The 14002-nt window shown below is 44.9% G+C and overlaps 1 protein-coding gene across 1 annotated transcript; it reads right to left on the reverse strand.

Moving 5' to 3' along the window:
- Nucleotides 1–275: 275 nt before the first annotated feature.
- sertad4 (SERTA domain containing 4) lies at nucleotides 276–2357 on the reverse strand. The gene is made up of 3 exons (XM_068752041.1): nucleotides 2204–2357; nucleotides 1444–1568; nucleotides 276–1160 (listed from the first exon to the last, which is right to left on the reverse strand). Exons 1-3 carry the CDS (start codon nucleotides 2355–2357, stop codon nucleotides 276–278), a joined length of 1164 nt encoding a protein of 387 aa, XP_068608142.1.
- Nucleotides 2358–14002: the final 11645 nt, after the last annotated feature.

Raw genomic sequence — 14002 nt, forward strand, 5'->3', positions numbered from 1 at the left:
TAAAGCCCCGGTCGAGACCTTGATCTTTGTGCCGATGGGCATCAACATGGTCTTAGAGACGTAGTGCAATAGACAGATCTCACCTCATGCCCTTTACTCTTTAGAACGAGCATCCCAAGGGCAGCAGCTTCTGCATCACAGCGTAACTCTGACAGGAGAGGAGAATGAAGTCCGTGTAGTATTTAAGACCATTACAATAAAGCTCACATCTTCGTCTCGATGAAGAGCAGTAATCTGGAATTGATATCGTCATCATTCTAAACTGCGAGCCATTCCTACTGTCTGTGAGCCCGGTGGTGCCAGAAGCCCACCTTGTACAGCTGCCTTTCTGATGCTTTAGCGTCCCACTGACAAGGCCTCACCACCTGCTCATCTTCTTCTTCCTCCTCCTCCTCTCCCTCCTCCTGTTCTACCTCCGCCTCCCCCTCCTCTCCTACCCCATCCGTCATGCAACCGTCTTCTTCTGACGCCGTGTGTGCGTGACCCAGCGCGGTCCTAGTCCTACCTTTCTGTCTCGACTTGTCCTTAACGACATAAAGAGCAGGTCTGCCTTGTCTTCTTGCATTTTCCTCTTCTTCTTCTTCCTCTTCCTCCTCTTCTTCGTCATCTTCTTCATTGTCCTCATCCTCATCCTCATCATCGTGCTCCTCTATGGCGACGGTCAGCCCCAGCTTACTCTGACTAGCTAGCTGGAAAAAGGAGGAGGAGTGTGGTGTGGCGGGGCAGGTCGAGAAGGCTCCATCGTACATGGAGAAAGGGAGGTGGAAGTAGCGTCCCGCCGCCGCCGCCGCATAGATGCAGCAGCATGTCTGGGTACAGTCAGGACGAAGATCCCCATGTCCCCCACGCACCATCCGCAAACGCTTGCGGAAGGGTGGCCCCGCTTGGGGCGCCAAGCAGATCCGTGTGGGTATCGTACCGTGGAGTCCCTGGTGGGCCGGGTTAGCGCCGGACGGAGGGATACATGGATTAGAAGCGAACTCCGGGTTGGGGGGGAAGCACCAGTCAGTGCTCTGGAGCAGGATCTCGGCTCGGAGGCGCCGGAGCAGGTTGTTTACGAGGACGGAGCGTCGGAGGAACGCCTCGGGGTCCTCAATGAAGCGCATCTTCTCCAGGGAGAGGCGTAGCACATGAGCACGCTCCTCCAGAACCGGTGCAACCTGACGGACACCCAAGCGTTAGAGCAAAGTAACCTGCTCACTTAGCTAAAGGTAACGAGGAAGCTGCACTCATTGGACAAACATCCTGAAGCAACAGCATCGCCTATATTAATGCAAACAAACCCAAACAGGCCGAAGAGTAGTCTGCTCGAGTCTGTCTTTCATCAACACCGACTCAGCAGATCCTTCCGGAAGGGAAGTGATGTTCTACTATGTTAGTTAAAGAGTGACTTGAATTCTGTCCCGATAAACGATGCTCTCTGAATGCAAGCGTTTGACTTACCGTCTGGCAGTACGTCCTGAAACTGAAGGGAGGCTCATCTTCATCATCGACGAACTTTCTCTTGAAGTATGCAATCCTTGATACTGAGACATGATCAGGAACTGCAGGTCTGCAGGAGGTTCCTGCTGACATACAAATAGCTTTATGATGTTATCCCAGCTGGGATGTAGGAGAAACTCAACTTCACGAACAGGAAGACAGAAAGCCTTTATTTTGGGGACACATCTGTATCTAACGGACACGGACTTTCTGTCAAATAGGTGAAAGAAACTCCTTCATTCATTCTTCAACTGGTTCCCATCATAAACTAACAGCTACTGTATATCAGCTCATTTCATGGGAGATCTGGTGAGGCTAGCATTTTAGCAAAGGATTACACAATACTAGAACCAGGGTTCTATGTAATCTACAAAAAGACGCAGTGGTGTGGTTAGACGCTGATTTAAATGAGGTTTTATGTAATATTGTTGTCTAAAATGTGCTTGTTATCCCGTGTGCATATTAAGTCACACCATATATGGATTTCCCTGACACAGTTTCCCCACAGAGACATTAAAGTACCTTAATAAAGACAAAACGCAGCTACAGACAACCTGCTACCATTAAACGGTTTATTGCTATGAAACGTACTCATGCTTAACGTCACTCGAACCTGTTCACTGAGGAAGTGCTCACATCTAGAACATCTGGACGTGACAGCAGGGCTATGAAAGACAAAGACCGAAGACTGGTTCAAATAAATGGACGAACGACGTGGTACCTTGTGTAAACTGTTCTTCAGAGCTGCACGGAAGGGCAGGGTTCGACAGGCAGGTCTTTGTGGAACGCCCCGGCTCCCATATGGCCTGGTAGGTGGAGAGCGGCGGGTCTCCCTCTGGGTCTAGGAAAGGATTCATCGACAAAACGAGGGTCATCTCTCTCTCTGATTCTGGTCTGGAAAGAAAAAACAGAGCGCAAACCAATCAATGAATCTTTATTCGTATAACACTTTTATATATTAAAGGAGTGCATAGCGTGCTTTATATAATAAAATAATCTATCACCCCCCCCCCCCCCGTTGCTATTATGAACAAGAAAAAGATAAATGTGATTAGCAAACAATAAACGGCAGTTAAACCCAATAAGCAGTAGTTCTAAAAATAAACACATTTCATTCCAAGACGCCACGCTATAATACATAAATAACGTTATCTTCTTTCCAGTTTGCAAATGAGCCCATCAACAAGCACTATGTCCATAAATGTGATGAACAGTCTTGTCCTACTGTTAACAAGATGTTTATCTACGATACGGGAAAAGCAGTCAACATCGCGCGGAGGAGAAACCGTCTCCTCTCCGAGCTGCACGATCAATCTGAAGCACAATAATGGGGAGACGGCTGGTGACTCCGACATGTGCGGTAGTGAAACGGTCGCAGACGGAGACACGACACCCACTCGCACTACGAATTCCCAGTTGATTAGTTCATAGGAGAGGACGCATGTGGGGTTTGACATCATTCTGTTTTCAACGGCATTATAAAGTCAGTCAGGAAAGGAAACATTCATTTACTCGTTTTTTTTGTTGTTGCTATTTTCCATTTTCTAAAGCCATATTAATGTTTGTTTCGTGAATGTGATGCAGGTATAAAGAGTAAGGCTAGGCTACTAACTGAGTCCAGACCCCCCCCCCCCCCACACACACACCCCCGAGAAGGGCTGCCTGACTGAGTCCTGGGAGATAAACTACGATCAGTTTGATCCCGCTGAATAGTTGTCACCCGGATTGCTGCCGATTCCTCCCCTTCATAGAGAATGCAAAGCCAGCTGTTTCAGACCTCTCTGTTACCACCTCCTGCCCCCCTCCCCTTCCTCCCCGCCATAAACAGATCTTGTCACCCCCCCCCCCCCCCAACCATCTCAGCCTCACCCCTGTTGGGTGGCTGATTAAAATGTCCGCTCCCTGCTTTCCTTGGATGAACGGTTTTATTTCTGTGTGCTTCTGTTCTCCTGCAGCAAACCAGAGTCGTGCGAGTTAGATTCCACTGCCGAGTACTCTCAGCACCGAGGGCCAACTATGCCCAAGTATGTCGCTGTTACTGAGCACTAGTGTCATGGTGAATTAGCACATTTGGCCCTTCACATTTCACCGACGAGCTTTTCCACCCTGAGCTATTTTCCTCTCCATCACCTCCCCTCGCTGCTGTTGTTGCCACATTTGCTCGAGCACAAAGAAACAGGCATGCCATCAGTCGCTCTGCCCTCCGTAGGGACCTGCCTCTCAAGCCCCCCCCCCCCACCCCCCCTTCTCCTTCTCGCTGACATCCTTTCAACGGCGGTCACAGTCGACGGCTCTCTGAACCGGAGGGGTGAGGGGAAAAAACAACGAGAACACAGACTAAGAAGATTTCCCTTCTTGTACGGCAATGCCTCTTGTTCTTCAAATAAAAGGAGGAAGAGGAAAAGGAGGAGGAGGAGACAGTGTGAACACGTGTCTGTGAAAGAGGACGGGGGAAATAGCGGGTTGAGATACAGAAACAAGGAACGAGGGGAGGAAGAACCTCCTTGGGGGATATCGTTCTGCTTCTGCCTGCGTCTTGCAGGAATGTGATTGAGAGCGAGGACATGCTGCACAAGTCTGATATTCTCCCCCCCCCCAACCTCCCCCCTCCTTAACAACTGTGTGTACGCGTGAATGCATTTGTGCGCGTGACGCTGCTTCACCTGCGTTCAGTCTCTGCAGCTTCATTCCTCTCATCTTCCCACTCACACTTTCCTAACCTCTGCCTGACTCTCTATCTTGCCGTCTTTTTTTAGTACCCCCCCCCCCCCGGGTTTATGATGGGAAGTTAATTGCAGTGCCGGGGCACGAGACAAACTGTGTGTGGGGGGGGGGGGGGGGGGGGGCAGAGAGTGATGGAGAATGAGAAGACAGAATGGGTAGCAGGGAGGGTGTGCTGAGGGATGGATGGAAGGAAACATAACAGCCTCAGGAGCCTTGTCATGAGGGGAGACAGATCTCCCCCCCAGGGATGATTTCTGCTGCTGTGATCGACTCCCTCCCTCTAGTGCTGATCCAGACACACTCAGACATTCACAGCGTACAGTTTCCTAAAACATTGTGGAAGAAAAGCTTCCCCTGCCCCACGGTGTCGGGGTTTTCTGTGCATGTTCAGCTGCCGACACGTTTTAAGCTAACTCAGGCTTCTTCTTTATTTACTGTTTCACCGTGTTTGCTTCGGCGCTGATTTACGTTACTTACGTTTTAGATGAGCGATTTTACTGCATCCTAATGTACGTTTCAGTCACAAAACAGTTGCATCTGTTATTAAATGCATGTTTCAATAAGAGTTCAATTTGCACATTTAAAAAGAAATCCAAAATGTTTCTCAAAATATCAAATTGCAACCATGGAAATTTAAAAAAATAAAAATAAAAATGCGAAGAATGTAAAGTCCTGAAAAGTAAGACACCCTTTCAGCTCTTGGTTGCATGTCGATAGTTTCATGAAGACATATTCAACAGGTTCTGACTCCCAAAAAGTACTACAGAATGTGTAGAATATATGAATCTATTAAATTACAAAACCTGCAAACTTTCAAAGCTACGTTTGTCAGCTTCAGCTTGAAAGCTTTAAAATCATTCTGTTATGCTTTGACATTTTGTAGACCCAATCAGGTTTTTTTTTATTTAACTCAAAGTTTGCCAAGCTTTGATGTTTTTAAGGTGATAAAATATGGACCTCCACCATAAAGCTCCACATACAAAAATATCAATCTGAGAAATGAACGCCCTCATTGTTCATTTCTCAGATTGTGGTCTTCCCTCTGTCCGTTCCGGCTTCTTGACAGTGTCGGAAAGTTCTACTTCCTTTCCCTCACCATAGCGTTAATGAAAACATTCAAAGAAAAAGCTGATATTTGTACCAGAATACAAGGAAGATTTCATTTGTTCAATGATTACAGGAGAGTATGAAACATGCCTCTAATAAACTCTGTGTTCCCTCTCATGTCTCCGTGGCCTCAACAATGTTAATCGATCCAGCATGTGTTTGACAGTGTATACGCCGTATCACTGTGTGTGTGTGTGTGTGTGTGTACGTGTAAGTGTGTGTGTTTACTCCCTGTTCTTTTGGCCAGGTTTTCACTGTGTTTCCGAGCCTTAGGGGGAAATGATAGCAGAAACGGCTGTGGCTTTCACATGGAAATAGATCCCAGACCGCCTGAGAGGCTGTTCGGAACACACACTATAGCATGCAATGTGTGATGATTTAACAACACCACAACTCCAGCAGATAGATTGTGGGACAGGGAATTGTGTGGTGTGTTGGTAAGACTTTGTTTTGACATTTTCCATTACCTCAATTGATGCGAGCGCACACCCAGTGCACAAACTAAGAAAATGCTAATACTGAATCAGCATTATATCTAGAAATCACATTATATAGACCTTTGATGAAATTGTGTAACAGTATTTGTGTGAGTATTTTTAAAGGACGGTCCAGGAGCGCCCAAATGTAAGTGCTAACTGAGACTGAGTCACCGAGAGGCTCTAAATGTCGGTTTCCATAGAGTTCCAGTTAATTGCCCTGCCCGACAAAACACAATCAGATGTTGCTCGTCATAACTCGGAACTCGAAGCCAAAATACAGCCCGCTGATTCTCAATGTGACAAAAATACATCCCATGAATATGGCTGCTGGCATGTGGGTGGAGAGTGTGTGAGAGCTGGCATAGGGAGCACGCAGCAAGAGTGAACAGCTAGAGAAGAGATAATTGGTGTCCTGCCATCAAGTTATCCTTCGGCGTAGCAACAACACGACACTGTGTGCCATGAGCCAAACTTGAGGCGCTCAGATAGCAGGCAATTAGCCCCTGCTAGCAGAGTGGACCGCCATCACTCAGAAACACTGTGAAAAGCAACTCTGACTGAGCAAATTAGTCAGGAAATCATGTTCAAAAGGAGGTGTAATTAAAATAAATATAAGCTTTTAGGATATCCTCTATGATGTAAACATGACCGATGATATAATATACTGTTTATTCCATAATTCCTCACGTCTCATCTCAGCCAATTGTGTAATAACACAAGGTCATGTGACAACAACTCTTTGGGCTGCTGTCTTGGTCCAAATCCACATATAAATCACTGAGAATGATGCTTAATGCTTCAATACCTTTCTCAGGAATCAGACTCCATCTTTGTGCCCAACAGGTACATCTCTCTCTCTCTCTCTCTCTGATTGAGTCTTCCCATTAAATCTAAAATGTTTACGTGTAATCAACAATGCCGACAGCATTTTGAATACAGAAAGTCTGAACACGATTTCTCCTGTGTTGGCTGTTGGTTGCAGCCTGTCGGCGGGGATCAAGGGCCGCCTTGGCTTTGGTGGCGTGACTAAACTGGGTTGAGGGCCCCACCAGGTTTGACCCCTGCACTCCTCTTGCTGAGTGGGGGGACACATCAGTTGTGACAGCGCCGCTGTTCAGCGCGCCGTTATAGACCATGTGCTGCTTGTTGTGGCTGCGAGGGTAACAGGCCAGGGGGGGCGGGGGGTCTGTGGGTGCATCACCCACCCAGAGGCGGATGCAGCACATTAAAGACACGCAAGGACACTGGGATCAGTCCCTGCAGAAACACACCTGCGTACTATTTTTGTCCATTTGAAGGGTCATGGATGTAACGCTTTTAAAGGGTTACACAAGCAGCCAATCGCATGTTTCCTGTAGTTTAGCATGTAACCGAGTTATTTTACAAAAGGCTTTTTAATACATGTTTATGCATGAATAATCCATTTTCCACACAATGCTTAGGAAAAGGATTCGAAGTAAAGTATTGCCGTAACACATCAGCCAATAGAGGCCTACAGATTACACTGATTAGTATCCTGATCTAAATTAAGTATTAAAGAGCAAATATATTGGTTGATTAGCGGGTAAAGTTTTTCCCGGCTCCGAATTATCTTTATTATACCGGCCTTAAGAATCCGCTATCATCCAACCGCTACATTCTACTCTCCATCTTGTTCACCTTCGATGTGAGTCTTTCTGGAGCACAAAGGCGTATTCATGATGGGGAAGCGGTGCCTGAGGGGGAAAAAGAAGTCTGGGGCTACACCCTGTCATCCTCACACACACACACACACACACACACACACGCACGTATTGGCTGAGGCAGTTTCCATAAAACAGATCGGCGAATAAGAGGGACAAAGGGAATGTGATGTGAAACCAGCGGATTTCATTGCAGCTGACATTCCAGACAAATTTTCTTTCGATGGAAATTCTAGCATTCCTTCACAATTAAAAAGACTACATTATCCATCCTAACGGTTTTTCTACATTTATGGCAAATCACAAATCATCCACGCTCGTGTATCAACAACACAACTGCTTCTCATTTTGTGGCTTGCGCTACATATCCACTAAGAGCCGTGCTTCGAAACGCTTCTCCAGATGTGAGCCTCTGCACCCTGCTGAGTGAGATGAATGGCTAGGGGGGGGGGGGGGGGGGGCTGCTGGCTACCTACAGGTTCACATCATTAACCGGCAGTAGAGTCTGCTGAGAGCGAGATATGATTGATAACACCATGACAGAACTGGAAGAGGGGAAATGCAGCAAGGAGCGTTTGATGAAGACGAGCGAGTCGAGGGGCTTGGCAGGTGCCAAAGAGAGAGGATCTGGCAGCGCTGAATACCAGGAAGCCGTCCAGCGCGCTGCAGAGACACTCCTCTGGTCTGTTTCTTTCATCTGAACCGGATGCCCCTTCTTGTTGCGTGCCTCACAATATTACACGTAACGCACTTTTCCCTCCGAGGGGAACAAATAGCGACGGCGGAAGTTACTCCGGATATTGTTTGCAGGGGAGAGAAGTGCGTCCAGGAGCTCTCACAAACCCGCCGTGAACCTTTCACCGATGCGAATGAAGAAGAGGAGAGATGTATTACATTGTTTCTGCCGACGCTACATAGACCTTCTGTGTTTTTAATTTCCTTTAATCCTCTCTGGGGCCAACAGGGTGTTAACGGTCCGCTCTGAGCATATCCGATGTCTGTGACGGCAAGCCTTAGAGAGCACAGAAATGACATGAAGGAGGGAATTACAGCAGAAGCTCAGAATAAATAATCTGAGCCCCTTCCTTTCAGACGGCAGCAGTCACCACAGCCAAGAGCGGTCCCCGCCGAATAATGAAGTCAGGCTGGATGGATGCCAGGAGGGTGGCTGATTATGTCAGCCTGCATTATGTGCAAGATCACGTCTCCGTCATACGCTAGTGAGCCATTAACTGCCCTGACTGTCGTTAATCCTGCACTAATCATATCCTACCGAACGTTTAATCCAATATTATACTACGTTTGGCCAATGTCAAAGTGCACGATCCGCCTTTGGCTTCACTAATGGTGTTTTAATAAATCCACAAAATGACTTTGGGCAAAATGTTTTTTAGGCTAATGAATCAGTGTCTTATATGTATAGACATTTCTCTTTATGCATTAATTGATCATTTACTACAAAAAAAAAAAATCAATGCAATATTTTTAAGATGCTTTTCCTGCCTCTCATTGGAATATCACCCAAATGTAATATAATTCCTTTGCGTGTAAATGCTTTAATATATTATTAATTACTGTGTGATGCAGAAAAGCACGAACTTTCATTTTCTGCTTATACGTCACAGATAAATGTAATGTTTGATGTTCCCTTACCTTTATTTACTTTGGAAATAATAATAATAATAAAAAATAAATTAATTATGAAATTATTTTGAAAATGTAACATATATCTATGGTGACATTCACAAGCTAGCACATTACCAGGTTTAACATTAAAGTGATGAACACAATGCATCAAATATATATTACTCTTATATATCCCCGTACATTAACTTTTACTACGTTTTGGTGGTAATACACACTGTAACTCTACTTTACAATACGCCTTTAAATGCATTAATATGTCTTGTAAAACATTGTGTATTTTGGTCACTTGACCTTCGCATCTCCTCTGTACGCCGCTAACCACTGACCCTGAACGCCACACGAAGCAGCAGCTTCAACATATCTTGACATTTAGCCCGAACGATGCTAGCTTAAAGCTTACCTGCCTCGAATTGTTTTGATCTCGTCGTCGGCTCCACACTTGCGTTGTGATAAAGACTGAAATCCAGGGGTTGATTAAAAAAAGGGGATTATTGAATAAATGCCACCGAGCCTTCCGGTGACAGCGCCGCAGACCGGTGGTTTGAACGCCACTTCATTCGCTGCTTGTCTAAACACTTATCATTACGCGCGCGTGCGTTTCTCCCGCGTGAAGCATCCCCGCGCGCTTTCCCGCCCCCCGAAGTAATAAATGCGGACAGCTGATGGTCTTCCGTTATCTCAGCGATATAAAAGCTGCGCTCTCGGTTTTGCGGGTTTGCGGTAGTCCATTTCGGGAGTTCCCCCCCCCGAGCAGGCTGTCCGGAGGAGGCTCACGTCGTTGCGGCTGGCTGACAGATAACGTGAATGTGTGGCGGAGAGAGAGAAAACGACACCAGCGTCGCAGCTCCATCCCCTCCAGCCAACTACTGCTGAGGCGTTCAGGCGCTGCTCGGAAATGTGCACACTCCTGATTCTCCTGCAGATTTGTCAGTGATCATCCAGTGGACTTATTCTGTCTGTTTTGGAATTTATTAAATGTTCAGTTTAAAATGTAAAAGTCTTTTGCATTATTGCATCTTTTTTAGGAAACAAGGAAATGGTGAAACACGTCCATCCGTTCTCTTCAATGGCCACACTAAATACATTTAATTTGCTATTACAAAATTGATGGTATTAAACTTACAACCTCTTAAGATTCGTAAACACTTAAGACGATTGCGACCCTCTCGTATACAATAAAATGGATGGATTGGTTGCAGCTAATATTTTGCGGTAGCATAAGATTTGCCAAATATATTTTCAAGTTTATTTGAATTCCAAACAGTTTTGTCTGTAGGAAAAGTCACAAATGTCTTGCTTTGTTGATAAACTAGATACGTTTCAGCTTCAGTGATGGTTACCTACTGCAGCAGATGATGTGCGATAATTAATCTGAGTCTTTAGGCTCTTCAGAGACAGCAAGATAAATCCCCCATTGTATCCAGACACTGGTGGCTGTGGTGGCCGATGACTCTGCTGAGACCGATGAGGCTGGGCAGCGAGATAGCGTGCTAACAATAGAGGAATATCACCATCCTATTGGATGTAATCAGCTAGTGATTATACAGCTGATGTCTGAACTGACAGACCCAAACAAGGGCAGCAGGAAATTGAAACTTCTGTAATTGTTTCTTGAACGACTTGGAAAACGTATGAAATAGTTTCTGCTTTCTTTCCCTGCTGATAAACTAAACGTATTGCAGCTAGATCAAAAGTATATCAGATTTTTAATGGAAAAGAAACATTGAATTGTGGTAATTGTTTCATATTATTTCTTGTAAACTCGTATATGGCCACATATTGTGCGATGGCTTTCCAGTAGCCATAATTCCAACTCCACGTGAAGGCAATCTAACATTTGTTTTTCATGTGCTGGAGATCTGCTCTGCAGGGATGTGACCGACAAAGAGAGAGGGGGGGGGGGGGGAGCAAGCCCCTCTCATCTGTCATGCATTTCCCCTTTGATTCAGCAGCAGCCACTGAATCTTACTTTCCAGCATTCCCCCCCCCCCCCCCCCCCCCCCTCAGCGCTTTGTTCTGTGTTCAGCTGAGGAATGTTCCTGAGAACAGTTAATTATGAAAGCATTATGTCTCTGATCTTGTTCTTGTTTTTTTTTTACTTTACCATTTCCGCCCCGTAAAATTGAAATAACAATAAAAAAAAAACAACCAAGGAAAGGTTTAGGTTTGTGCCAACATCACAAAAAAGCAGGGTTGCCAGGTCAGACAGAAACTGTTCTTACAAAGAAAGCCACCGCTTTGAAGTCGCTACCTGTCTTGGCATCGAAAGTAGAACTTGCTCAAAAACAACAAGCGATGAGGAAACACTCGGGTTTCTCCTCTTCTATTTGGAAAACAAACATGATCTAATGTGGACTCAAGTAAAGAAGGCATATTGGGTATAATGAGTATACGACATTCGTGTTTTTGTAGTTTCTGTGCCTACAAGAGAATTATTTATGCTTTCTTTGTGTCCCACTATGTTACAGCCTCACCATTTTATTGATTTTAAAATATCCTTACGCCCAACGGCTGCACTTTCACCCACAAAAGCAGTTTCAAACGAGCCACCGTCGTGTGCATCAACCACTCCCCAAAAGAGCTGCAGGGAATCTTTGCTCACCAACGCAAACTTTGTAGAATTCATGTGGGTCCTAATCGTTTTGAATGTCACCCAGTAAATAATGGCTCATTATAACTTCAAACGCACCAATCACGAGCAAATAAGCAGCAAAATGCTATATTTGCTCCACCTGTTGGTTGCTTTGTGGAGATGCGGGAGTTTTACTGACGCGTCTGTGTATAGCGGAAAAGAAATACTCAACAAGGACCTCTTTACTTTTTTGTTCTTTTTTTTTAAACAATATCATCACATGAAAATGATCTCTATCGTAAATTAATTTGTAAGACATTTTACAAATCAAAAGCTCAGTACAGAAGAAAAGTACAAGTTCAGTAAGACACTGTTTGATGATTGAAAAATAGTAAGGCAGCAGTGCCGTATACGGCATCGGCAGTTCCAAACTTTAAAAAAGAAAGAAAGGACATAAACCCCCACCAGTTAAAAGCAGAATAAAGAAGAATAAATGTTGCCAAGCAAGAACACATCAGTGGAAGATTAGCCAGATAAAGAGCCCCCGTATAACTAGCATTTTTATTTATAATGACTTAAACCTATTACTAAAAAAAACAACTGCAGGAAAATATGGTGACATTTAGATGCCACCAAGCTGATGAAATTCTTGAATTTTGGTGTAAAACCTTCTTTTGGATGTGTTGTCAAGATAAAAACGTTCAAAGCTAAAAAACAACAACAACAGGGGAATTTAATTTAAGAAGGTATTCATTTGTTTATGAGATTGAAATACAACAGTTCTTTTTTTTTTTTACAAATGTGAACTGATTATAACATTCAGGTAATCTGTGGCACATCGATCTCAGTATTAGCAGTGTGTGGGGCGCTGCAGGGATTATTATTGTTATAATTATTATTATTATCTCTTGTCAAATTTCACCCGCTAATTCCTTTCACCATGATGTAGTTCTGTGAATTGCAGAAATAAACGATGCATAAAAACAGATTTTACAAGGACGCTCAAATTATTCTGTCGGAGGTTAAAAGGCAAAACAAAAACAATTCATTTCTTTAAATGCAGGTTTTTGGCTTTGCATATGTGACGTCTCTCCACTTGTGCAATTAAGTAACTTCTACGTAAGTAATCTATTACACCCTGTGTTTCACTGTTGTGCTGTAAAGTCTGTGCTTCTGACAAACAGATAATTTTGTGGCTGAGCATCATCATCATCATGAGATCATCATCCCTTCCCGGTTTAGAGAGAGATGCATTCCCAGATCTGCAGGAAAGATGACACCAATAAATAAATAATAAACAAATAAATAAAAGGCTAAACAACAGGAGCTATCCCAAATAGTATTGCTCATCTATGCTGGCTAACGTTCGACTCACCGTTTAACTGTTGTGACACAATCCCCCCCCCCCCCCCCCATTACTGATACAAAAATAGATAAGAAAACATTTACCGTATATGTGAAAGTGTACGGCAGACAATCAGGATCAATTTGTTCTCAACACAAGCAATTAAATTCAGAAACTGTCACATTCAACAAGAAAAGGAACAAGTATCTATGTACCACGCCCTTCCCTCATGCCCCCCCAAACACACCTTTACCTCACCCACAGGCGCAGTAAAGAGCATAACATTTATTCTCTGTTGTGCATGAACAGAAGAAACCGTTCTGCCTGTCGCTGCGCTGCGGCTCCTGTGAGAACGTCGCGCCGTCCGAGTGGCTCCGTGTGCTTTCTGCAATCACAGATTCAGATCAGCGAGCTCGCTGCCTGCTTGTGTTCTCAGTCCAAGAAATGGATGAAGCTGACTCCACCTCAAGGCGAGTGTTGCGTGCCAGCAGCCGGCCATTAGCGCCCGGAGCAGCTGGAAGACCAACGGGTATTTGCACCCGTTTGCGTTGCCGCTGCAGCGTTGTTCCAATCGAGAGACGAATTTAAATGCGACCTTGAACGTCTGTGTGGCTTTTGAATCAATGGATGGAAAATCTGGAGAACAAGACCACCGCCATGGTAACCGTGACGACGTTCTCTACTTGGATGCATCTCACAAACGGGGAGTTTTGCCATAAATATCATGCAATTACTCTTATCCGACAAATGTGTCTAAAATGATTCAGTCGCGGTTTTGAAGCTTCGCATTAGCAGTGCCGAAAGAGAGCGGTTCACGAGTGTCTGGAACTTCAGCTCGAATCCGCAAGCTCATTCTTCACATGTTGGAAAAACTGGCGACCTCTACCTTGACCTTCGGTCAACAGGCCTACAATCGGTGGCGGCTCCTGAATGAATACATTTGCAGTGGACACACTGGGGGTGA

The sequence above is a fragment of the Brachionichthys hirsutus genome, chromosome 18 (assembly GCF_040956055.1).
Source record: "Brachionichthys hirsutus isolate HB-005 chromosome 18, CSIRO-AGI_Bhir_v1, whole genome shotgun sequence".
Taxonomy (NCBI): domain Eukaryota; kingdom Metazoa; phylum Chordata; class Actinopteri; order Lophiiformes; family Brachionichthyidae; genus Brachionichthys; species Brachionichthys hirsutus.